A 27,899-nucleotide genomic window follows, 5' to 3' on the forward strand; every position below is an offset into this window, starting at 1 on the left:
CAATTTAGGCCAAACTAGGCAAATTATAAAGTTGTTCATCGTTTTTTTTAAAAGCGTAAAATGTTTTTGTTTTTGTGGAAAATAGGAGCAAACGAAGGGCGAATTATGTTTACTTCTTTTGCTTCTCGTTAAACTAAATAGAAAGTAAAACCTGTATAAAAAAGGTGAAAGGTAAAGGTAAATTTAAGGCGTAAAAAATTGTTTGTTTCCGGTATCCCGACCTACCCTAAATTTTTGGCCCGACCCTAAATGTTGTTATGGCCTTGGAGAATATTCTTTTCAACTTTTTAATAAAAAGTTGCAACACTGCACTTTTTATGCTTCAAACATGGCCAGTGATGTTAGAAATCAACTTACTGATGCTCTAAAGTATTCATTTTTTGACACAAAAATAATTTCCGGAAAGTCCCCCCTTAATAAAAAAAAATTCCGACCTACCTATCCTAATTTTTTTGAGCATGTTACCGGAAACAAATAATTTTTTTAAGCCTAATTAACCGTCGCTTTGTGCAAAAATGAACTTGCATATTATGAACTCGTTACCCCATTCTGTTACGTGTACGGCGATAATTTGAACAGAAAAAAATCACAAACAAAAATGTAGCCTAACATGCATGAAAACGTACAGTTGTTTCGGCCTATATTCTGCGCGTCGGGTTACTCTGCGCACCTTATTTGCATATTTCCGTAAACAATCGTCAAAAACGACAATTCGCAAATTCGAAAAATGTAATTTCACATTGATTGAATACAGGTTAGCTTATTTACTGACTAATGAATAATTGTTAAGTTATGTAAAAATCCATTTATTTTCTATAAAATTTCAAAGACGTTTGACAGTTCAGCTATGCCGACGGTCCGATAAATCCAGGTCAACGACGTGAAATACAATTCCTAAACAAATGCACCATCTGATCTATGCATATGTTCCTTTGATTAATAAAATTTTAAAATATATCCACTGAACGGTATTTATACAATGTTCACATGATTGTTCAAGTAAACGTGTCATGCACATTCATTCACAATCCAATATGTCCGCTGTTATCTGGGACAGGGTATAGCCTGTTTTCCATATTGATTAGCATTAAATTAATAGGGGACTGGAGTATAAATTAAGCTCAGAATTTTTCTTTTAGTACCCTCTACACAATGTAAAAACCTTTAAAATAGTATAACAATCCTTGGCATTTATGTCAATACAAATACGATAGTTGTTCTTTGTTACAGATTCATAGATACAAGTCCAGAGATGTCGATCGTGCTTTAAAGAAGAAATCCCGTCAATGTAAGGCTTTGCAAAGTACCGGTACCCTAGAGCACATGCGTAAAGCAAGGAACCAATTAGGAAAAGTGCAAAGAAGTATTCTCCACCAGAATCAACTCTGAGGGCCCATGTCTATAATCACCCGTCTTATTTTATTTTAAATGAGGAGGGGGCCTCCGTAGCCGAGTGGTTAAAGTCGCTGACTTCAAATCACTTGCCCCTCATCGATTTGGGTTCGAGCCTCACTCGAGGCGTTGAATTCTTCATGTGAGGAAGCCATCCAGATGACTTACGGAAGGTCGGTGGTTCTACCATGCTGCCCGTTCGTGCTGAAATAAAGCACGGAGGGGCACCTGGGGTCTTCCTCCACTATCAAAGCTGGAAATTCGCCATATGACCTATGATTGTGTCGGACCGACGTTAAACCCAACAAAGAGGAGATGAAGTTGGCTGAACATGTAAGAAAAAATGGCTCGGCTTGACAATGGATATAGTCGGTGGCAGGTTTGTGAATTAGAAGATAATATGCTTCCTGTAAAGGGAAAAGTAATAACAGTTAAAAAGGATTGGTACTATCAGTTTATCCATCGGATGAATTTGAAGACAAAGACACAAAAAAGAGAGTACTATCTCGTGTTCAGGGAGATTCAGACAGAAAAAAACCCACATTATTTTGAAGAATTTAGTAAAGTTCTGATGAAAAAGCCCACATCTTGATGAAACTGTAATGACACTAGATTTTCAACACCTAATATTGTTAGTGGAAAAGGTGACAAGCCGTATGCAATCGCGTCGAGTAGAATGGCAACAACACCCGTAATAGCTGCTGAAAGTGCGTTATGTGATCTACAAAGGTGAACGATTAATGTCTGGCCTTACACGTGGCTGTCTTCTAGGGTCAAAATTCACTGTGACAAAAAACGGCTGGTCAACTGTAATAGATACGTTGTTTTGTTGTTGGGGAATAGTGAAAAGTCAGTTTATAGTTTTTTGATGTTTATTAAAATAATATATCCAGAATAAAATTTAAGATGTTGTCAGGTCTAAAGATTCTAGCAAACTGATACAGAAATACAGAGGTACAGAAATATAATTGTTTAAGCAATTACAAAGGCAGCATTCAATGACATATCAAAGAAACAAACATATTGAATCAAAAGATTTTACAGTAAGGTGTTAATGATACATGTCAATCAACATGGAAAATAAGAGACTTTGAAGAACTAATTATAAACTGAATGGAGAGATTTGGTAACAAGGTTCTAATGACAAATGTCAATCACCTTGGCCTTCCTTAACTCTTTGAAGTTTGAGACCACCCAAAATTCTAGAAAATATACAAAACAAGAGCTGTCTCCATAGGATGACACATGCCCCCGATGGCACTTTAAATGAATAGTTATGGCCGATGTTCGAGTTTAGGACCTTTGACCTACGGAGCTGGGTCTTGCGCGCGACATGTCGTCTTACTGTGTCACACATTTATGCGTAGTTATTTTAAAATCCATGCATGAATGACAAAGATATGGACCGGACACGCCCATCAATGCACTATCATGAAAAAAGACCTTTAACATCTAAGAGTGACCTTGACCTTTGAGCTACGGACCTGGGTCTTGCGCATGACACGTCGTCTTACTGTGGTACACATTCATGCAAAGTTATTTGAAAATCCATCCATCGATGACAAAGATATGGACCGGACACGCCCATCAATGCACTATCCCTTAATGTCTTAGTGTGACCTTGACCTTTAAGATACGGACCTGGGTCTTGCGCGCGACACGTCGTCTTACTGTGGTACACATTCATGCCAAGTTATTTGAAAATCCATCCATCGATGACAAAGATATGGACCGGAAACGCCCATCAATGCAATAACCTTTAATGTCTAAGTGTGACCTTGACCTTTGAGCTACGGACCTGGGTCTTGCGCGCGACACGTCGTCTTACTGAATTTTCGCAGTTTTTCTAATATAGACATGCACTTTTATAAACCGTTTCAACGGTTTAATTGGTAAACATTGATAAATATAGAACGACACTATCAACATCAACAGAGCGCACACGTAGCTGACACACAGTAACAAAATGGCTACCAACAGAAAGAGTTCGTTTTGGATAAAGAAATTGGGTAATTAACGGCGAATTTTCAAATACCGGTATACGGTCTTGCATGTGATGTAAATCATTGTTAGGATATTTTCAACAGCTTACAGACAAACACCATTTATTACACATTTTAATTTATTTTAAATGCATGTAATTCAAAGTGCGTACTTTGAGGACGGGTATGGTGTAATTAACACGTACGTGTACGTATGGTATCAATAGCAAAATGCCGTTAGCGGCCATGTTAAACAACAAACAAATGTTATGCCAAGGAATACAAGTCAAATGGTTTATCGCGGCCAGAAATTTATACAAACCGGACAGAAGTTGCGAAATTGTCATTTGTGCAGGAAAGAAGCGTTTACCATAATGTCCAGTACTGGACAGGTATAGTGACCATGCAAGGACACAGCCAATTTTCTCAGAGGGGGTCCGATCCCCTGCCCCCCCCCCCCCCCCTCCACCCTGGAAATTTTGAAATTTAGCACTTCATTTTTTGCATTCTGGGACAGTTTTATGGACTAACCTGTTAAATTTGGGAAAACGATAAAATCAAGCTTTCTTGAAGGTAAAATTCTTAGTTTCTTTTAGATAAATAATATGAATTATGTCGAGGTCGTATTAGCAGCAGTCGCATATACTTTACATGCAGTCCTAATGTTGCCTTTTTCGAAAAACATTTTCTTTCCTTCTTGTCTTCTTTTCTTTTTTAAAGATTTTCCAGAGGGGGTCCGGACCCCCGGTCCCCCCCCCCCACCTCTGGATCCGCGCATGGTGACATGTCATGCTTTCTGTTTATGCAGGTAAACTTGTGTTTGGTTAAATTTCAACAGAGCACAATTGTCTGAACAGTGTACAAACTCATTACTGCCAGGCAAGGGTGGAAAAAAGTGGTAGACAATGAAAGCAGTAACATTTTTATTAAAAAAAAATAAACAATGAGACAAACATTTCCAACATCTTTGGACGGTTCAAAAATCCCATGTTAAACATACGATAAAGCCCGAAACGCGTGAAAATGTTCCGAATGTAAATCGGGTGAAGTAAGCGCTCTAGATTGATTAAACTGGGCGAGTCTACTTACTTATTACTTGAGGATGAAAAAAACGTGTTTTTTAAATGTTGCTCTTAAACAAGGGTGGCGGTTGAACTACTAAAAGTACAACAACAGTTAATTCACAACAAATCGTACGGTATGTTTTATAATCAGTAGAAGCTAGTCGTATTTACGCTTATGAGACCTGTTTCACCCACAAGTAAAGAATTCACAGGTCCATCATGAAATATTTCCCCAGCGCACATATACTTGTCCTTTCATCGGCCTCGATCAATGACACCATTTTAAAGGTGTTTATATTGAAGGAACGTTTTCTTCCCATAGATAGGAACGTGTACTTAATACATTTGAAAGACAGTATTGGTACCTTTAAAATGATGTAAAACAAGACTTAATTAGTGTCGTCATATTTCTTGAAAGATGGTCTGTATGCTGTTCGATAGCGCTCCAAACGGCGTTTTCCAAGAAGACTTAAGATGAAAGATTGAATGAAATATCCATTTTATTCCAAAGATTAAAATAGAAAAAGTGGAAACTCCACAGGTCGCTCAACACAACAAAAACGAAAATGTTGCAGGCTCGGTTTCATTGAGCCTGTTCATGGACGGTATGCTACCGTCCACGCCCTCTAGCCCCGGGTTGAGCAGAACTCAACATTTACACATGCTAAAAGTACAAAAAACAATTTTGAGACATCCGCAGATGTGTTCATACGGCGGTGCATACGGAACCTTCAGTGCTACACTTTCCATGAAAAGCGGCGTATGGTCCCCAGTTAAAATAATGGGTTTGCCCTAAACGAGAAAACAATAAGCAGAACTAAACAAACTGGAATTTAGAAAGGGGATCTGAGCCTGCATATCACAGGAACTGCCAAAAGACAAAAAAAAGCAGGCACCATATCCAAGGGGTGATTAAACAATACCCAAAGCTATGAAAGCGGGAGTATTGGAACCACCCAGGCCGAAATGTTCATGCTGAGAAACTAAACAGTACCAGTAACACGACATAAAAGTCGTGCTGAACGATCTGAGAAGATCGAAATATAACAGCCCCGATTGAATGTACGGGGAGACATTTTACGGCCGCCACACGGCACAAACAACATGAGTATAAATTCGATCGAAAGACAATGTAAATACCTCTAAAATGATGTATGTTAAGTGATGTCACATTCCCTAAAAGACGGTCTGTGGGATCTTCAAACGTGTTACGACCGACGATCTCCAAGAAGGCGTAACGTAGAAGACTGAATGATCTACCAAATTCATACCCAAGAACGCATATTGGACCTTACTGAATTTGAAAAGATATATTAAATACATTTAAAATGATGTATGGTAATTGATGTCACATTCCTTGAAATAGTATATGTGGACTGTTCAATGTACTAAGAACGGCCTTTCTTCCTCAATACTTGATAAGCAAGATTAAGTCATCTACCCTATTCATTCCCAAGAGAGAGATGATAGTCTGAATGCAACTGAAAGACAATATAAATACTTCTAAAATGACGTAATGGAAATGGTGTCACATTCCCTGAAAGAGTGTCTTTGGAATGTTCAAAAGTGTTCAAAGCGGCTTTGTCAAGATAACAAATGAAGCCAAATACATTTTCTTTGAACCGTATAAATATCAACACAATAAATCGAACTTCTAATTGATTATGTTATAACATACCTAATTGGTACAAATAAATCAATATGGCGATAATTCTATAAATATAAAAATAATATTGATATAATCAACACTTAAATTAAAACTAAAAATAGAAAGTTCATTTATTTACCAAACGAAATTACTGAATTGACAATACAAGTAAGACACCTTAGTACAAAGAAATCGATCTCTGGAAACAAATCACATTAATTTATCAAATGTTCAAGGTACACACCTTGCAACTCATGCAGTTACACACAATTTCAAAGTTTAAGTTTGCCTTGCTACTAATAACAAATAAACATGCTTTGCAGAATTTACAAATTTATTACCATGTTAGAAACTTTTAGTAGCGAAATTGTTGCAAAACCATTGAAAGAAATATGTATTAACGTCTGTTCCGATTTAAGTAACGTAAAGTGACGCGATGCCTGAATTATTTTTTAATTTCTCAAAATTCCATGCTTTTTTTTCGCTTTCAGGAATTTTTAAATAATTTCCGTTCATGGTTTGTAACCAATAAAAGACAAATAATCAATAAATCGTGGCTCTGGTATTGACATTCCAAATGTACGCGCAACTCCAACAATATGGGTATCACCTATTCCAAAACTGATTTTGTCTTTTGTTTCATCTTTCTACATGCTGTGTGAAACAATTTAAAAAGTAGACTTGTGATTAGTGCAAGAGGAAGTATGACTTTTCGTCATTTTCATTACGTAACTTTGATTTTGACACCGATGTCGAATTGTCAGTGTTGGTAAAGATAAACTTGAAAATACGATATAATAAACGTATGTTTGAATTTATACTATTATTTTCTCGATTTATTCAAGGTCTAGAGTGTGTACAAGAATATAGTTTATAATTTATATACCTTGTCTTCGTGTGATTATTAATTCATTATTTGAGTAACGTAACAAAAGCGGTTTTGAATCATTTGACATATTGCAGAAATGTGTAGTCACGTTATTGAACTCGTTCATGTAAGTCAATGCTACATAATCATGTTATTGACGCCCATATTTCAAATAAAATATGCTGTCATATATGAAATCCTCATTAAATAAAGGGTTAATTAGATACCACAGTCATGGCATCCATGAAATTGATTAAATCATTATTGAAAATATTGAAAATCATCTAGTAGAACATGTAAATGCACGGCACTATAAAGGTCCGACATTTAAGCGTTTCAAACTACAACTGGATTTCTTCCAAAATCCAGTTGTAGTTTTCTATGGTATTTTCTATTATTATGTACAATATATGACTGGAACGAGTATATAAAATATGCTAGGATACATGAAACTTATTTGTTGTCAAAAATGTCATTTACGTCATTGTTTAATTACTCGATTTATTAAATTATTCTACCAGTAAACGAAATTTACAGATCAAATTTCTTTTTTTCGAGTTCATCAGGAAGTACTACACTGTATCAAGTGTAAACAACCATTACGTTTGATCTGATCTGCGACATTTTAGGAATGGCGCAGCTGGCAGCCCACGTATATATATATAGTCTCTTTTATATTACGTTTATATCGCAATTGTCGTCGTTAACTGTCCAAGGCAATTTCGTAACCATCAGAAACAGGCGGCGAGAATGACCAGTACAAGGTGCGGTTCTGAGTTCAATAGGGCTTAAATTGGAAAACAACTTTGGCAACAATCTTAGGTATGGATAAAATTACCAAGGTGGTATATGATGTAGCTCCAGTGGCTGTTCCAGAGGCCGCGCTGAATGAGAAATGTTATTCAAATTGACAACTAACAACTAATCATTTACATTTTAGTGTAGGGACAATGCATGTGTTTTCCGTAATATCATTTCCCGAGGATGAAGCCCTTCTACAACATATTTATCATAAGGAATAAAAAGAGTAAATAAATTGTTGTTAAATTAAACAGGATCAATAAGTTTCCTACAGATGAACAATAAGCATAAAATATAAAATATATTATTCAAATGAAATTTGATGCCACACAAATGCTAATTTATGTTGATTATCAGTTTATAACTTTGTTTTTTGCCTCAACTGTTTCAGAAACAGTAAAAATAACCTTTTCTCTAAGTCGTCCCTGGTTTTATTTTTTGCACTTATACAATGTAAAAGGTTTAGGTCAACACATGCCTGCAGTATAATGTCAATTATACAGAAAGCAGAGACTTCGAATTTCGAAAGAGATTTCGAAAACAGTATTTCTGTTCTTATACCAGTGAGCATGTAAAATTAGCAATACAGAACCACAAGACTATCGCAGCACTAGATGTGAAATATCCAGTAGGTGTAAAGTTGTTCCGATGTTTGAAGTGCAAAAATAAATGTTACTGTTTGCGATAATTCCAAGTTTTCAAGTGTGTGCTTTTGGAGCGTGTCTTTACACATGGGATATTCATCCTTTTTAGCTTTATTTATTGTGACACTGCAAACCGATGATGAATATTTTATGGTCTGGTTTGATAACCTTGAGCATAACATTTCATACCAGACAGACGGATTTCCGTTAAAGGGTTAACAAATATCATACAAGTGATACAAATAACCATTATTTTGCTTGAAAATGCAACAACGCTATATGACAATAACAGTATTTGAAAGTCTTGCCTTAGGCCATGTAAGTACGGATTTTCTCTCTTATGCCCCTATGACATACAGGACATTCGTTTAAAGGTCCAGCACATTTCATGCACAGTTCATGATGTGTACATGGTAAAAACAATGCATTGACATTGTTCTTGCCGCATCTCATGCAGAAAACGATTTTCTTCAGTCGTTGATTTTCTTCTAAAGGAGTTTCTGAAAAAAGGTATTCATTGTAAGAAAAAGACAAAAAAGTTATTTTAAGCGGAGTGATATCAAGATTAGTAAAATTTTAGAGAATTTCTGACAAAGTTCTGAAGGACACTTTTGAAATATTTGGTAATAATGCAGAATAAGAACTTATGCGGTATTACCATTTGCACTAGATTCCCCTTTGACCAGTTCCCTTTCTCTTATGACATCGATCAACACTATTATATCTTCAAGTGAAGGTTTTTCGTTTCCTGAAGTAACATGATAGAAATTCATGTAGAACAGTTATGCAGTAAAGATCATTTTCGCGTTGCAAAGACATGGTTTAAATCCGGTTGACTTTCTCATTATCAAATTATCATAACACCTGATTCATCATTTCGACAGATCGGAAAGTGGACTTAAATCTAACTTCACTATCCCGTTAAAAAGTTACGTAATTAGAGCTTACAATACCGTTAATCCAGTTTTTTTACCAGGGTACAGGTAGGTTTAAAATTAAAATATTGGTAATACTTTTGAAATGTCAATATGACGTAATCACTTTTAAAATCAATTTGTTCTGTTAATAATTAGTTGGAATTATAAGATATATGCTGGATCTTAAAGGTCTGATTCATATATGAAATGATGCTATATCCGGGATGCATTTCTCTAGACACTGAATATTCCAAGGATGAATATGCACCATTTTTGATTTATAAGTAAGAGTAATTAATCATAATCAGTTAAGAGACACTGAACGATTTCTAAATACCATATGCAATAGACAATATTAAACGCAATTGTTTCACGCCTGGTAAACAACAGAGCTACTTCTTTCAGAGGTATACGGTAAATCGCTCTGTCGCAACTTCCGAGCTAGTACATGTCGCGATAAGAAAACGTAAACAAAGGTGAGTGTCATCATATTTTTAGCATTTTTATAAGCATTGTATTCAATATCAAAAATCGGGGAATGGTAGGGGATGTAGATTTGAGTTAACTTTACAGACAACTTAAAATTGATAAATTTATTTCTGATTTGAGGTCGTGGCGATATTTACCAAATAGCTTATCTAGCGGTGAACTTGGCCAATTCGTCATGAAAGCATATTCATTGCCACATAATTGCCTTTTAACTGGTATCAAGAAGCAAATCGACTATACATGAGGTAGCCCTAAGGTATACAGTACAGTTGGAATTTAAAATGTGCACCGAAAATCGTTTTGGCGTAGAAATATTTACTTTTTGTTGTGAGAGACAGCTCTGCCGTGAAAGAGATAGTCATGTCGCCAAGGAGATAGCTCTGTCTTCATACGCTCACATCGATTTGGCACTATACTGACGTTTGTTGGTCCTTTTTGAAATAACAACATTGGTAGACTTACTGATTCACGTTATCGAACATACATGTGTATTGGTTTTCCAAATATTGACATAGTGGTTTCATAAGGCTATATTGCACAATTTTGAATATTTATACATTCTGTTTTTTTTTGTGTTTTTTATTAATTGTAATGCAGGTAATATCATATCAATATTGTCATTCTTAACGTTTGATTTCGTTCCAGATGGGTATATTTAAAGGGCAGCATTCAGACTTCAGAATGAAAACTCCCATTACATTTACGGCAAGATCAGAATACATTAACATTCCACGAAAAAGAAAACAGATTGTAAAACAAGATCATTCAAATATCCTCTTTTGAAAAAACAACATCAAAAAACAAGACTGCTGACGCCATCCCCACTCAAAGTTAACCAGCCTCTTTCATGAACCTAAAGTAACAGCTATCAACTGTGAAGGATGTACAGACAGTTGAGGTTGAAGACAATATATATAAAAAGTTTGATGATGTTGTTTAAGAAATGGAAGAACGCAATCTTAAGACGGAATATTTGTCTTTTCTTAAGTTCTTGAGCAAACAAAAAGAAAAAGAAAAACATTAAATAACGTTGCTTTTCTTTTATTCATGTTTGTTGTTTTGTTAAAAATATGATTATTTAAAAGTTACATTTTACAAAAATTAAAAAGGCTGCGATTTCAGTTATGGTATGTGTAATTCAAATGTTGCTATTTCAATGCGTATATTGTTAACACACTAGATACGTAATAATAAGTAATAATAAGTCTCCAATAAATTTAATTTAGTCGATTGTTAAAACTAGATTTAAAAGAGCATTTCAACGTTCACGTACAATAGAGAGTTTGAGATTTCAACCTTCGCCTTCCACTTCAACGTCTCTTGCGAAGTTAACGTATGAACTTGAAGTTCGATTAAAATTCCTTGAGATTTCACACTTTAGAATGAACCTTACTTCTTTTAATCCGCCCATTCAATTTATCCGTAATTATGATCGTTTTTTTCGTGCATTTTGATATCAATTGTCCGAAAGGGCAGGACTTTTACAAGAGGTTTTAAAAAAGAAAATTAGATAAAAACATTTCAATTAATATAATCATCGCATGAATATTAGTGCGATTATGATAAAAAACGAGACAATGTGAACAATGTAAAAACTCGTTGGTGTTGCTCCGAACATTTAGGTTTTATGTAAAATGATTTCAGTATACAATGCACGATTGTAAATCATACATGAGAGGAAATAAAAATGACAAGAGCAGTCCGTAAGACAACGCGCTCGATTTTTCTCAGTGCTTGACTGAATTAGAGCTTTGCCAATGAAAAAAAATCAAGAAATTAGAAAGGGACATACCTCTGCCAAAATTCAAATCAGAGTTATGGAATTGTGTCTCCTGGTGTAGACTTAGATAGTAAATAACTATTTTGAGTTTCAAGTCAAAAGCTTTAATAGAAACAGAGATATTTAACTTTATCAAAAAAATTAACAAAATATTCTAAGTTAAAAAGGGGCCTAATTCTGTCACAATTCAAATCAGAGTTATGGGGATTGTTTCTCCTGGTGTAGACTTTGATAGTTAATAACCATTTGAGCCGTGCCATGAGAAAACCAACATAGTGGCTTTGCGACTTTGGAGAAACTGTTAGCGAACAGCATGGATCCTGACCAGACTGCGCGGATGCGCAGGCTGGTCTGGATCCATGCTGGTCGCAAAGCCACAATATTGGTTTTCTCATGGCGCGGCTCATTTTAAGTTCCAAGTCAATAGCTTTGATAGTAACAGAGATATTTGACTTTATCAAAAACTTTAACCAACGCCGACGCCAACACCGGGGCGAGTGCAATAGCTCTACTTTTTCATCGATATCAACGTATTCTATTGTTGATGGTGTTCTTGAAAGATAATACAGTTAATATTTTTTAAACAAAAACATGAGACACCAACTATTACAAATGCATTTCTCGATATACTTTGAAGTTAAGTTAAATATATGTGATAAAGCAAACACAAAAGGCATTCCCATAAAATATAAAGGACAGATTCATCCGTCATGCTGCTGACTAGTACCTTATAGTTTTCTTAAAAGTTTTTTTTTCACTTTAAACTGGTACTTTGTACATCGAATTCCTTAAAAAGACGCGTTTTACTTGTAGACTCTCATAAAAATGTACCTGATGAAAATCTAACCTTTTAAAAGAGTATGTTGATAACATGAGCCAATACACACAATTTATGAATACATTTAACAAGCGATTTGAAACAAATGTAAGATACGCTCGTGATATCATACGCTTTGGCATCATGACACTCTATGACTCTGTATGATGCCAAACTCTCAGACAGCACAATGTAATCGAGCCAAGTCACCAATTGTCTAGCGAAACAGTGAAGAAATGTTAGGTGGAGACGAAAATTGTCGCACAAAATAACATGTGGGCATATACACGTATTTGTTTGAATATACTATTTCATAAGTAAAGCATGTGCAGATCCAGGAATTTTGGTTAGAGGGACACCACACTTAAAGAGGGGGTCACCCATTTAAAGGTGGGGGTGGGGGGTGGTCACACCGAGTTTCAAGACCGATTTTCTTTGTAAATTGTAAGAATCTAAGGGAGGATTGACCCACAATGCCCCGCTGCCAGGCTCTGGGTCCGTGCATGTAAAGAGTGGAGTTATCCCATACGGCTAACAGGCAATTTCTCGCATCATGATGCATAGATCTGAAATTGTCTGATACTTCAGAAGAATTATTTTCCGTCTTACTAGTACCATTTTATGTTTATAATTAAAACGCAATTGTCGTATTAAGTGTCCGACAGAAACGGATTGATTTTATTTGGAAGTGAAAATAAAATATTCTACCAAATGATTATCGCGCGTTATTATTCATCTTTCAAGTAAAATGACTGTCATGCCATGTGTCTCCATCCAGATTTCAGTCTTTGATGCCGAGTATGTGGACAGAGTAGATGTTAAAAGACTGAAGTTTTGACTTTCGTGATATCACATCTTCGGACGTTCAAAACTTCATTTCATACGTCAAAAAGGCCCATCTAGTATAATCGATACCGCATGGAGACACAAATATGCCGTAGAAGTTAAAGTTTGAACAAAATCTCAAAGTTTCTCTAAATCAGTTGATAACTTCATACTTCCAGGTTCAATTCAATGTATTTAGTTAAAATCATTAGCCATACAAAACTTCATTATTCTTATACTTATTGATAGTGTTTCGCATCAAATTTAGTTTAATTACATATATGGATAATCGAATAACATAATAAGCAGAAATCCTGAAAGTAAGCTTTTTATTTCACATAGTAATAAAGAGAAGTCTTAGACTTACTTGATATTACATGGAAAACTTTAGTAGCAACGTCTGATATAAATAAAATACACGCATATCGGTGACGTTTTACTCCAAATATATATGAGGGACGTTGAAGGCGAAGACGAAGGTTGAAATCTCAAACTCTCTAATGTTAAAATCGAAACGTCTCTGTTAATAGACAAAATACATATATTTACATGCAATGTCCTCCACGCATAGTAATTATGGTCCGGATTTGATTTTGCAAGTATAAATTCGCAATGTAAATAAAATTCACAGCCACTGCTACGAAACTTTGAGTTATAGGTCAATAGAGTTGGTTCAATTTCTGCAGCAAACCTACTGTTTGGCTATGAGGGACAGGAAAAAATGTGTTTCTAAGGTTTATGAGCGCAGGGACTAACCAACACCCTGTAAACTAGTCTACAGTTTTCAACAAGCTAATTTCGCGTAATTAATTTCTTCTGATGCCATTCATTAAAGAGGAATAGTAGCACATATAGATTCTAAGAAAATATAACCCGCCTGCTTAGCTCAATAAGGAGAGTGCAGATCTGTGGACCGTGTTGAGTTTGATCCCACGGTGAAGACGTATGTTCTCCGTGACAATCTGACATTACATTGTGTCTAAAATCATTCGTCCTTCATCTCTGATACAATGATTCATGTGTATTAGTTGGCAGCTACTTGCGGAGAACAAGTAAGTGCTAGTACAGAATCCCCAAACGCTGGTTTGGTTAAATAACTGAAATACTATCGGACAATGGCACTAAGTCCAAAATTATAAATAAATCAATCTAAGAAAATATACAGCAAGATGTATCATACAAATTTGTCTAAATATAAAAGGGATATAATTGAACTGTATCTCGTAACTGGACATAACTACTGTCCTGTAACGTTCAAGACGACTGATTCGAACTTTAAAACAGAACTATCTCCTTGATGACATGACTATCTCTGTCACGACAGAGCTGCCTCTCGCAACAAAATGTAAATATTTCTACTCCAAAACGATTTTCGGCACAAATTTCAATTCCAAATGCCTACTCGGATTCCTTCTAGATATCAGTTAAAATGGCAAATATTTGACCATGAAAGTTCTTTCATAACGAAATGGCCCTTTTCAGAGCTAAATCAGCTATTTGGTAAACATCGCCACAGCCACAAATCGAGAATAGTTTTGCTACCTTTAACTTTTCTGGAAAGTTAAATCAACTTTACATAGCCTACCATTCCCCGATTTTTGATATTTGATTCAATGCTTGTGAAAATGCAAAATAACTGATGACACTCACCTTTGTTTACGGTTTTTATCGCGACATGTACTAGCTCGGAAGTTGCGACAGAGCGATTTACCGTATACCTCTGAAAGAGGTAGCTCTGTTGTTTACCAGGCATGTGTTTTATAACGCAACTGTTTGATAATGTTGATACGGAGTAAACCATGTTTTGATAAAAAATCATTTAACATGATATGCCTTCCAATGTTTTAGTTTTATGGTGTTGGTTAAAAAATTCCTTTTAATGTGTACTGCAAAAATGCCATAAATTAAAGCAACGACTAAACAGAGCGTGCAATACCAAATTCCAATGAATATTTGAAAATTCCTTTTCTTGTATATGCAAATTACGGGGTTATGTGTCTAGTAAGTACTGCAGAAACTACGTTATTTAGATTTGAAACTGAATAGCATTAATTAAAAATAATTGAGTAACATTCTAAAAATGATACGCTACCTGCGACGTTATTTATATAGAGGATACTGATTTCCCAGTATTTTCCGGACCCAAGTAGTTTTCCGACCTTTTACATTTCGCGCTGTATAGACTTTACGCCGTCATAAAGCATCTGAGTAACAGTATCATATCATCTAGACCTTTGTTGCTTTTAAATAGCAGCGAAAACCTAGCATTACAGAACTTTTTTATTATTTGAATATCAGGGTTGATTTAACTTACTTCGACGTAATGTTTACACAAGAGATTGTCAACTGTAGGGGAATTCCAGTTACAGTGCGTATGCGCAGAGACTGAGGCCCCTTGAAGATAAACATCAGTCAATTGATGCTCCCATTTACAGACGATACAGTAAATACATCCCAAAAGTAATAAAATAAAACAATGAAAGTCAGAAACATCGACCTATTCACTATAATACGACATTAAATTATCGATAAAAAATAGGAACCAAAATAGACAGGGATTTACCTACGATGCCGTCTGTCAATCAAATGTTTAGCAGCAGTGTCCATGCCTGAGTGGTTAGGGCGTTAGACTACCTATTTTGAGACCGGTCTTGTTCTTTTTTTTTTTTTTAAAGTTGTTAATTATTTTATAAGTTCTTAATTTCTGTTTTGTAATATTACCAGTCCGCTTAAACGTCCCGTCATTTTAGCGTGACGTTGCAAACGTCATTCAAACGTAATTAGATGTAACTGTAATGAGCGTAATTATAAATCTAGTATTTCTTTAATTCTTGAAATATACTTTTCAAATCATCATCACGCCTTAGAATTATGTTTTAATTTTAAATATGTATAACGAAATCGGAAATCTTTGCTTTTACAGAAAGGTTACAACTTTTACAATGAAAGGTTCGGAAAACTACTCGGACTAACTGAGATATTAATGGAATTAATTGCCCCGTTTAAGGCCTCATCTACATTTGTATTATGAACGCAAGTGTTGTACGAATACTGCATGGTGTTAACGAAGAACCTAGCTTTTTTCTGTGAAAATTTTATGTTTCTACTATGTTTTGTTTGAAAGTTACTGGCAAAAAAATAGCGATTTCGGTCCGGAAACTACTGGGAAAGTATTTGTTTGTTTTAGTGTAAGATCGAAATATATTTCACCGAGTGAACACTATAAATCAATATTTTCACGAGTGGCGCAGCCACGAGTGAAAATGTAAATTATGGTGTTCACGAGTGAAATATATTTCGATCTTACACTAACAAACAAATTTTCTATTTATTTTATGCATTTTTAATGGTTTTAACCAAATTATATCCAGTTTGTCCGCGCAACGTCACGTGTATCGCATCATGACGTCATAATGTTGTGACGTCAGGGTATCTTTGTTGAAAAATTGTAAAAAGTTCTATTACGTTTCCTGATTTGTTTTACATTTAATTGTGATAGAATGTTAATATTTATGATCCTGTTTTTATTTTTATACAATTATACCTTTACTGAAGAATATTTTGCAAGGAATTTTCTATCATTTATAATTCATACTCTTTCGCATTCAAGTGTAGTTCCGTACCAGTGAAAAATAAAAAGTGAAAATGTAAATTATGGTGTTCACGAGTGAAATATATTTCGATCTTACACTAACAAACAAATTTTCTATTTATTTTATGCATTTTTAATGGTTTTAACCAAATTATATCCAGTTTGTCCGCGCAACGTCAGGTGCATCGCATCATGACGTCATAATGTTGTGACGTCAGGGTATCTTTGTTGAAAAATTGTAAAAAGTTCTATTACGTTTCCTGATTTGTTTTACATTTAATTGTGATAGAATGTTAATATTTATGATCCCGTTATTATTTTTATACAATTATACCTTTACTGAAGAATATTTTGCAAGGAATTTTCTATCATTTATAATTCATACTCTTTCGCATTCAAGTGTAGTTCCGTACCAGTGAAAAATAAAAATGGTATTTTCACTGTTTGAAACAGTGAAAATATCAAATTTATTTAATTGATAAATTTCAGTATTTCACTGAAGAGCATAAAATAAAATTTTGTATACGCGTTACTGTTTGTTGCTTTGATTCAGTATACTTAATATTAAGAAGTTTCTTATGTCCTGTTCACTGATCAGGTATTGAAAAGAGTACTACTATTCCGGCGGTCTTTTACTTCAAGTCTTTCACCAGACTTTCACATACCCGCAAGGTCATTTTAATGAGACGCGAAACACGCTTATGATTCAGTAAACATTTTGTAAGAAGCTACATACGTTATGGTGCCTGGCTCCTGGACGATAATTCCAGAATATAAATAGGACAGATTCAACTTAAAAGTGACATTGCCTTTACGAAAACCACCAAGAAACTGTCAGCATCGGAAACATTTTAATATGAGCACACGGTTAGATTTAGGCGAGTATCGAATTTATACGGTCAAACAATGGCTGCTCAGGTACTACCTTATATGGAAGTGTTTTTTATCTGATGATAAGCCGAAAGCGACCTGCTCCTGGCGAAATAACTTCACCGGCAAGATACATTTAGTGAATACATTTTTCTAAAAATATTGTCGTCGAAATCTTTGATAAAAGAAAATGAGCAGGCTAGTATCATTAGAACACAAAAAGTAATTTTCAAACGTCAAAATGTTAAAATGTTCTTTCAACAACATGGAGATACACACGCCTTTCACTTTCACCTTTTGTATAAATAGAGAATATTAGGTTACTGTCTTATAAATTTAAATTTATTAAGTGAGTCGGAGAAAATATAAAAGTCGAGGCTCTGCCGAGACTTTTATTTTTTCGTAGACGAACTTAATAAATTTAAATTTATAAGACAGTAACCTAATGTTCTATTTATCCTACCTTCTGATCTAAAATCATTCTTTAATTAAAATTCAAAATTTACCACCAACTAGATCTGAGCCTGTCTTGCACAGAAATTAATACGCCACACCATTACACAAACAGGTCTTTAAAATAAAAATATTATAAAATTAGCGCCAAAAAACAAAGGCTAACCTTGTTCTGCTTTGTGTCTGACTTCTCTGTTCTGCTGAACATTAAAGAATAATTTTAATTTGCTGCCAAGTGAAGTTTTGTCCGAAGTTCAGTTGAATGTCGGATTGCCCATCCTCACCAAGCAAACGATTGACGAGACTTATATACACGCTATATCGCCGCTTGACAAAACGAATAGGCAAACCGTTTCCTCGGTGATTTTATTCAATAACACTCCATTACAGATGCAATATATTCCTAGATTGACGAGTAGAAAGCTAAAATTCTGAACAAACGCTATACATGAGTCACTTTCCGTTTCTCCGAGCGATTCCGTTATAAAAACTTTTTGTAGTAATTGCAAGTACGGTATGCATACACTATACATTTGTGATGGTCTCACATACCTAATAAAAGCGCGTTTATGAAAATAATTGCATAAATATGTCTTTTAGCAGTTATTCTCAAAAACAAGATGGCGTCGTTTTAAAAAAAAATCCAAAAAGTAGTCCGCCAAGCTTTATTTAGTCACTGACCAGATAAAGCAAAATTTATCTGACCCCTTGATTTTTGCCTTTATTTTGCATGAAAGTAGGATAAATGATAATTATGTGGTTGTAGTACATTATTTTTTTAAGTCATTTGTTTTACCATGCACGGACTGATATGCACAAACATTTTTTCACAATTGGATGGCATGTCACGCGCAACATCGAGAAACCTAAGTCAAAGGTCAGGGTCCCTCTTGAAGGTCATTTGATTACAGAATCTGTTTTGTATACACTCTACAACTATGCCATCCATCATGTGATTTTAACAATACTTGGCAGAAATATCTCCCTAAAATGTGACAATCTGTGAGGCGCAACACGCAAACCCTAGTTCAAACACCGAGATCACACTTGGAGGTTCAAGGTAAACATTGTCTGTTTTGAGTCCGCTTCATATCTCTTCCGTCCATTTAGAGATTTTAACATTACTTGTCACAAATCCAAATCACAAACCCATAGCTCAAAAGTAAGTAATTTTCGTGTCCAGTCTATAACGTTTTCATGCATTCATTCATATAACGTGTCATCAACATTCGCATAACCATACTAATGTGTCACCTGGACCCAAGTAAAGATAAACTTTTTTTTGTATATTTTCTTCAGAATAGCTTCTTGTTTTCCCAATCAATATAAAAATGAGATATTATAGATGTTTAGAAAGAATCAACAAATTATTAACGTGCATTCAATTTATCAGTTTGGCAAATTCAAGTGCAAATATTTTGCATTAAAACATATTGTCCATATATCATATCATTGAAAAATATCAGATCATTAGCTTATGCATTAGTTATACTGCAGATGAGATCATTAGTTCCCACCCGGGATTCTGTATTTTGTAAAAAGTCACAAATAAAAAATATATAAGAAGAAAAAAACCTCTCTCTAGCAATTCTTGCACAGCTTCTTTAACATCATCTTCCTTGTATCCCATATCAAGACATGCAGCTCTGTGTTGTGTCATAATTGATTCAATTACAGATTTTCTTAATTTCAATTTTTCCATCGCACTTGTCAAGTCTTGCACATCTCCACCACTTGCTCCATATCGCTTTTGAACAAAAAAATAAAAAAGACTTTGCGATTTTCTGGACGACAAATGTCACATAAAAGTGTTTCAAACAATCTAAACAACAGTTTTCTAGGCGTTACTACGCATCTTAACTTTACGCATGTACGTTGTATTTTTTTATTCAGTTTAATATTTATTTTTCAGTATACATGAAGTTTATGTACCTTGTGTACTTAAAAGCTAATAACTTGCTAGTTTTCAACAGACGCTTGCACTAGAGCTATGAATGTCCCCCCGTTTTGTTCAACAGCGTAAGGGCACGCGGGAAACCATCTGCAGTGTTCTGTCCAAGGGTCGTCTTTAAAATCCAAACGTCTTAAACCACCTTAACAGGTAAAACAACGCACATGGTCTTCTATGCCTTAAAATTACTCGTATATTAGTAGAAATTTTCAGACTTATTTATAATGTGTTGTTGGTGTTTAAGAATACCATAAATAGTATCTTGCCTCGTTTTCAACAGACGCTTGCACCAGAGCTATAAATTGTTCCCCTTTTTGTTCTAAAGCATAAGGGCACGCGGGAAACCACCGGCAGTGTTCTGTCCATGGGTCGTCTTCTGGGTCCCAGCGTCTTAAACCACCATCACATGCAAAACAACGCACTTGGTCTTCAAAACCTGTGCGACAGAATTGCATTTTATTTCGTTCTTTAAATCTAAAGATTAAAATAGGAACTATTTTCAAATCACTGTATGACAACAAAGAAATTGCAATTCTTTTTTTTAACGTTATATTGTTTTTGCAATAAAATGAAATCAATGCATTCAAAAATGACCGGCGCCAATGAAATATTGTTGTTGCAGGATAAAATAATTATACAACACTAGGATAGTTACTTTTTGTGAAGGGTGCGTTTGTAGTGGGGGTGGGGGTGGGTGGGGGCAGGGTCTGGCAGAAAAGGTTCTGCCACAATCAAAGAACGCAACCGCCCATACAGTACTCCTAATTAAACTCTCGTTTTATTGTCAATAAATAAAATCAACTAATAACTGCCAAAAATGGGGTACGATGTGCAGAAGACTATATACACAAAACGTTCGACTCAGCCAAATGTAGTTCTGATACGATCTGTCTATGAAAAGAATTGGAACCACTGTCTTACCCTTGCATGATCGTAAGAGGTGACTTACAGGGTCTGAATACATGGTTTTGCTGTATTTCTGTAATTCCAGCTGGTATAAAAGTTGACTCCATACCTCATTTTGTATTTCGATGTAAATGAAATGTGAAACCAAAACCTTTCACTCCTGTTTGGCGACACATAACCTATACTGTGTTGGTGCGCCGTAAAACCCAAATAAAATAAAACGTTAAATGTGAAAACATTTTATCAATTCTTCTTGATGGCAGTATAAGCACAAAACTACTCTAAGCATTCGTATACGATACGTATACGTACACATTTCATGTGTATTTAAGTCTTAAACTAAAATAGTTACATTAGTAACATAATTTATTTACCAGTGTAATATAGCCCGGCCTCGGCCAACTGCTGTGGTGTTTGCATCATATGCTCAGGCCAGTTTGTAAATGATGAAAACCGAACATGCATTGCTTGATATTCAGGATGGCGGTAGCTTGATCGTGGGGCTGAACCGCTTTGTCGCTCTGTAAATTTCCAAAAATAAAGCATAATGACTTAAAACTGCCGCTACTTCATTGTTTAAGATTGTACCCGGAGCAACAATTTCTACTAAAACCATTAAAAAATGTATCTTCTTCTTTTATTTGGCATGCCATGTAAACCCTGGCAGCAAGTGTAAATTCATATTATATAAAATATTACCGATGGAAATAATTTTTTTAGACAGGATATACATACCAGCCCACTGCTGTCGACGATTGTATTCAGGATCGACAGCTTGTAGTCTGTCCTAAAATATAAGTTCAATGGTTCAATGAGTACAAACATTTCACCACTTATTGGGATTGTACATATATTAAAACGTTTTGGCCAAAACTATTAAACTTTCTTTCACAACATAATTTGACAGACGATCTTAACTTCCGTAGTATTAGTTTTGGCCTTTCAAACATCCCTCAAGCTCAAAAACGTTGTTTGGTTAATTATATGATTATTTTACGAGGGTCCTGCAAAAGGTTCTGTCATTGGGTTCAGATTTATCAAAATTAATTTTATTACAAACCTTCAAAGTATTCCCCCTTTACCGAAACACATATTTGTAACCTTTTTACCCAATTTGCGAAAAGCAGATAAATAGTCTTCGTTTGGTTTCTGTTTGAGACACTGATAAATGGCGCTGCCAAGAGAACTTCTGGATTTATATTTCTTTCCAGAAAGCCTTGTAAATAAAAAAAGTCACAGGGAGACTCGAGTCATGTGAATAAGCTGGATGGTTTACAACTTCCACCTTTTCAGAAGACAAAATAGCAGGAGGCGTTGTCGTGTATACGATGGACTCTTGACCATCCTTTGCTTGGACGTTCCTTATTGTTAAACTTTTTCACTTTCTTCAGTACAGAGGTTTTGTAGAATCGTTCACTTGGACGACTGGCCCACTAGAATCGAAGACAATTGCGTACAACATATTTTTCGAACTTATGGTTCTCTTTGTAATTCAGGGGCGTTTTTTAATCATTTCGCTTCCATTGCTTATTATCATCCCTTCTCTGTAGCTCAAACATGTGCACCCATGTTTTGTCACCTATTACCAACTATCACAGCCTAAGTTCCCCTGCACATTTAAGGCGTTGTTTCTTTTTCTCCTCAGTGAGCAAATGAGGTACCCACCTAGCGCAAACCTTTCTCAGGTCCAAACACGTTTTCAGAATTGTTTGCACACTGCCTTCTGATATGCCAGTACAACTGGCTATATCTTTCACGGACAATCGCGCATCCTGTTCGACCACATCTTGTACAGCAGCGATGTTTGCCTTGGTAACAGAGTATCTTTGGTAACAGAGATTTTAGGCCTATCAGAACGGGTATCATCTTCGACAGATAATGTCCCAGTTTTAAAAGCTTTAACCCACCTAAAATCTGTGCGCATTGAAATGGCCTGAGGTCCATATATACCACACAATTATTCCAATATCTGCTTCGAATCTATATCAAGCCTAATACGGCATTCGTCCATTTTACAATGTGACAAGTAAATTGGTCAGTGTATATGACTGCACATACTAGTATATTTCACTTTGAAATAACTCGAGTCATTTGAAAAGCAATTTGAAAGAAATAAACGGATATCGTTAGCTACTGAACACACCATTTATGCAATGAAGCGTTTTAAAAAAATACGTGTGATAAAACTACAGAAGCCCATTAGTAATAGAACTTTTTGCAGGACTCTCGTAGCAAAATACTTCATTTTCAAATTATTGCATACTGCCCTGGATTTGACAACGTTTTAAGATCCTTCAAGAAAGGAAAGAGTTAGGAAAACACATTGCAAAAGTAAAAGGAAAACTTTCTTCACATTAATGGGATTATATAGAACTGTCAGAGTAGATGTCGGTTTGTTGGCAAATAAATCTAAGTAACTTTCTAAACTATTATCTTCATTCTCTTCGTGCACTATGTAACTCTTTTTTATATCAATATATTTATAGTAACCTTCCATAAGCAGTATATGCTAAGATTAAGAATAGATCTCTGTACTAATTATTTGTTTTAAGTTTGAATAGATATCTCTACACTTAACATGATGTAGTGTTTCTTGATATTCCAACGAGTTCAATGAGCGACTTAAAAGTGTACGATTTTAACTAACCTAACTCTGTCGTAGGGGCGAATATTTACAATCCATTTTATTAAATAAAACAATAATAAAGAAGATGTTTTCAGTTTGTTGTTTTGTTTATATATTTTTGTCTAGACTTTACTGATTAAGGAGGAATAACTCAATTATTATTTCAAGTAGTACAACCACACTTCTGGCTCTGTCTCGCTTATATTGCCGTATAAATCCCGCACGATAACTCAAACGATAACATGTTTGATAATTATGATTTTTCTTCATTAAACGTTTCAATACAGAAAATATTTTTGTACAACATTACAGTATGCACTTAACTTCTATCACTGACAAACTTTTTGAGTTCAACGATGCATGAGAACCATAATAATCAAACAATAATATAAACATGCTGTCGTTTAAATTATCGTGCGGGAGTAGTACACATTATTCCGTTACATGTTTACTAACATTACACTAACCCGACACCCGTAACACAACAACTATGCTGACATATAATAAAGCGATTGATCATTGCATTCGCCATCGCTACTACAACTAGACCAAACGTACTAATCATTAATGATAACGTGATTCCCGCGCAAACGTGAGGACGTCCATTTCATGATAATAGATGTAACAACAATTCAATGTCCACGGGTAAATACCAGTATTTGTTTCATTTTAACTGTCCAACAAGTATATTGCAAAACAGCTCAGTCGGGTAGAATTCAGAAACCAATAGCAAATCATCAAATCGTTTTGTATCATTACGATTTTTTCAGATGTCTTTTCCTATCCGTTTTCAGTTCTGTTCCCGTATTTTTCATTTCTTTCTTTGATCGTTTCTATGTGCATAATTATATGTTTTTATATAACATTTGTTCATTATTCACTTTCTATTTATATAACCCGCCCGTTTATATCAATAAGGAGAGCGCTGATCTACGGATCGCGGGGTCGTAAGTTCGATCCTTGGGCGGGCCGTATGTTCTCCGTGACGATTTGATATGTTTTGATATGACATTGTTTCTGAAATCATTCGTCCTCCACGTCTGATTCACTTGGGGAAGTTGTCAGTTACTTTCGGAGAACAGGTTTGTACTGGTACAGACTCTAGGAACACAGGTTAGGTTAACTGCCCGCCGTTAAATAACTGAAATACTGTTGAAAAACGAACAAACAAACTTTTAGGTTTAGTACATGCATTTAACTTATATCACATAACTTTTCTCATCTGCCATATCGGCCTCAGAGATTTCTCTGTCGTGTCATATTGAAAATGAAGGAATCATTTTCTTATGCAAAAATTAAAAGAAAATTAACTGCAGTGAGTTTCGAATCCACACGGCAAAAGATCTGATGAACATAATCAGTATGCTTTACCACTAAGCTAATTTGTAATTAGTATGCTAGCAAGAAATATTTACATTTTAACCAATTACAAAAATGTTGAATTCCCTATGCTTCCTTTCAATCTATTTGTAGTTAGGTTTGTAAATATCACGTTATCTTTGGGGCATAGTACATTATTGTTGGTACAAATAGATATATTTATCTATTATGTATTATTTATTGTCTTTACAGGCTAGTCATTGTTTGTACTCTAATCATAGAAGATGCTTTAATTGTCTCCGTTGTAATTGAGATTACATAATTATTGTAATAGGAAATGGTTTTACTCCGCCATAAATGTGGTTTGTGTTGCTTAACATCATATGCTCATTTCATTTTAATGTTATGCTTTATGATCTTTGCATTCGCTACCGCCATAAAAAGTAGCACATATGTAAATCAGTGTTGCTGCAATTAAAATATATCTTGTAAATTATTGTTCTTACAGCCCTTTTGCAGTAGAATCCTGAAGGTAGAGCCCTCTGCCCACATACACAAATATGTTGCCACGTTCTGAGAAATAATGGCACAAAAGCAGCATTAAATAGCACTACCGATGCAGTCCGTGACTATTTCTACAATAATTTTAATTCCAGTTTTCTCAAACATCTGGGATTTTTTTGTGTGTGCAAATAATCTGGAGCTGGATCCTTAGGTTGTTAGATATAGTCCAATATTTGACTTTTTTGTGTTACACTAATGAAGAACTATAAATACCTGATACATTGCCAGCCCATCATCACCCAAAAGTTCTGAAAGAAATGGACACTGCCTTGAATGTCTAACATGTTCTAATAATGGATCGTCGTCTGGTGAGAAATCCTTTAACCCAATGCCACATTGAAAACAACGCACGAGATCTCCTTGGTCTGAAGTAATTTAATATAAGATACATTCATGCATAAATACCTCTAATCCAAAACGCACTGATATGGTCTAAAAACGACAAACCTGACAAATCCAGCAACAGTGCAGCAAGGCTTGTTTATACTAATTGTAGTTTGAATAACATATTTATTGGCATGATCGATCGTCAAAAGCTTAAGACGATGGTTAGATGATTGGATTTCCTTTTGAAGAAATATTAAAATTCACACCCATTCCCGTAGCTCGATATGTCAAAGAAAAGCAGTTCTCAATAAAACGGGCTTTAGACTTACTTGTGAAGAAAAACCCTGCTTGACTAAGCGTAGCTGAATCCGGACGTCTGTGAAACCATCTCGCAAATGATATCAATCTATCAGCGTAATGGGAATAATCAGAGTGACGAGGCGGAATTCGAGGTCTTTGTTGCGCAAAATCTTCCGTTTCTCGTATCGCAGATTGTGTATTGTTCGTAACTGGCGTATACACCCCGTTATTATTACCTGATTGCGAAGCGAGTCCATACGAAATGTCATCTCTGTAGATAATCGAATGGTAAGTTGGGACTACTTGTTCATTACGGGCCTCATCATCCCTTTGTTCATCAGAAACCTGTACAGGAAATTTAAACTGCCCTTCTAAAGGGTAATGAAAGGCAATTTTTTCACGGGATAAAGGTGGCGGTAACCGCGGTAGTAATCCAAATCTTTGCAGTAACGGTTTAGCCACCCTCTTGATGCCGAAATATATCTTCCTTTTTGACATTCTTAACGAGAAGAATTCCCGACATTTTCTGTTACTTTCGTCAAGTTGGTTTTCGGTTTCACACATGTGACTCTGTATATGACGACATGTTTCTACCATTGGTCCAGAAACATAATATTCACAACACTCTGGACCATCGTTCTTAGTTTCATTCCGTTGGAATAGTTCTTTCTGCCTGTAAAAATCTTTAAGGAGTACACTTAAATCTGGTTTCATATGTTCTCCATCGTAGATGCCTTCATTAAGTCGTTTAAATATTGTAAAAAAGGACTGATTTTTCGGCAATATTAGTATTTTGCCGTATCTATTGCGATATGTTAAAAACGTTTTATATGTAACGTACACATCGTGTAGATGTGAAAATTCCCTCTGCTCTGCAAACGCCGTGTTCTCTATATCAGACAGAAAGTCGGCACTTTGGTTTAAATATACAGTTATTTTTCCATAATCAAATAAGATTAAACCTTCGATGAAACATTCAGCTAATAGTTCAAGAGACATAACTGCACTATCCGGGTCTTCGTCCGTTGGAATAATTCTGATAGTCCCACATTTAGTACTCAGTGGGTCAACTTTGTTGTAAGCTGCTGATGAGTTTACTGTACTTTTATTTTGCCCTACATATGCTTGCCGCAGTCGGACTGAAGCGTTTTTGTTTGGCCGGTACTGGTACATGTCCCAAACAAAGAATTAAAAACAGATTAAAAAAAAAATATGTCTAAGATTTAACTACATTTGTATAGCTTGATGACTGTTTCTTCTTCCGCTTCTTTTTTCTTTTCTTCATCATATCAGCTTACTGTTTAAACACTTTACCTGTAACAATAGATATTTCAATACTATGGTGGCATATTTCTGCCACGAGATAGCTAGGTAGCTATCGCGATACTTCAAAAAAATTATCTTGATAAAGCAAAACTTTCTGAACAGATTATCTCAATAGTGGAAGGTTTCCTGGAAATATTATTGCGATAATTTACATTATTTTCTCGATACCTTTTGTGTAAGTGCCCACAACTGAAATTTATTATCTAGATTAGCTTTCTCGATACTTTCAGAAATTATCGTGATATTTTGAACTTTCCTGACAAGTTTATCGCAATAGCCTAAAGTTTCCTTGGAATAAAAAGAAATAGTTAATTGCGATAATGTTTTCAGAAAAATGCAGAACTTTGCTTGAAAGTTTAAAATATTATCGTGATAGTTACCGATCATCTCGTGGCAGTTCCAAGCATTATTAAACGCGAAATTTTGCCCTAAAACGT

At 35.2% G+C, this 27,899-nt stretch overlaps 1 protein-coding gene and 1 long non-coding RNA gene across 2 annotated transcripts in view; both read right to left on the reverse strand.

Annotated features, from left to right (window-relative positions):
• The window catches only part of LOC123537032 (baculoviral IAP repeat-containing protein 3-like), a 70,226-nt gene that overhangs the window by 30,759 nt on the left and 11,568 nt on the right, over positions 1 to 27,899 (reverse strand). Inside the window, exons 2-6 of the mRNA XM_053528566.1 lie at positions 26,166 to 27,450; positions 25,723 to 25,874; positions 21,735 to 21,786; positions 21,374 to 21,520; positions 20,360 to 20,529 (exon numbers count right to left, since the gene is read on the reverse strand). Of these exons, the coding sequence (XP_053384541.1) occupies positions 20,360 to 20,529; positions 21,374 to 21,520; positions 21,735 to 21,786; positions 25,723 to 25,874; positions 26,166 to 27,309 (1,665 nt within the window). The 5' untranslated portion in view covers positions 27,310 to 27,450. The remainder of the gene's footprint in view (positions 1 to 20,359; positions 20,530 to 21,373; positions 21,521 to 21,734; positions 21,787 to 25,722; positions 25,875 to 26,165; positions 27,451 to 27,899) is intronic.
• LOC123544521 (uncharacterized) lies at positions 2,850 to 20,310 on the reverse strand. The gene is made up of 3 exons (XR_008368131.1): positions 19,718 to 20,310; positions 9,058 to 9,147; positions 2,850 to 8,899 (listed from the first exon to the last, which is right to left on the reverse strand). It is a non-coding gene; the product is annotated as an uncharacterized LOC123544521 (long non-coding RNA).

Source organism: Mercenaria mercenaria, chromosome 17, assembly GCF_021730395.1.
Source record: "Mercenaria mercenaria strain notata chromosome 17, MADL_Memer_1, whole genome shotgun sequence".
In the NCBI taxonomy this organism is placed as follows: domain Eukaryota; kingdom Metazoa; phylum Mollusca; class Bivalvia; order Venerida; family Veneridae; genus Mercenaria; species Mercenaria mercenaria.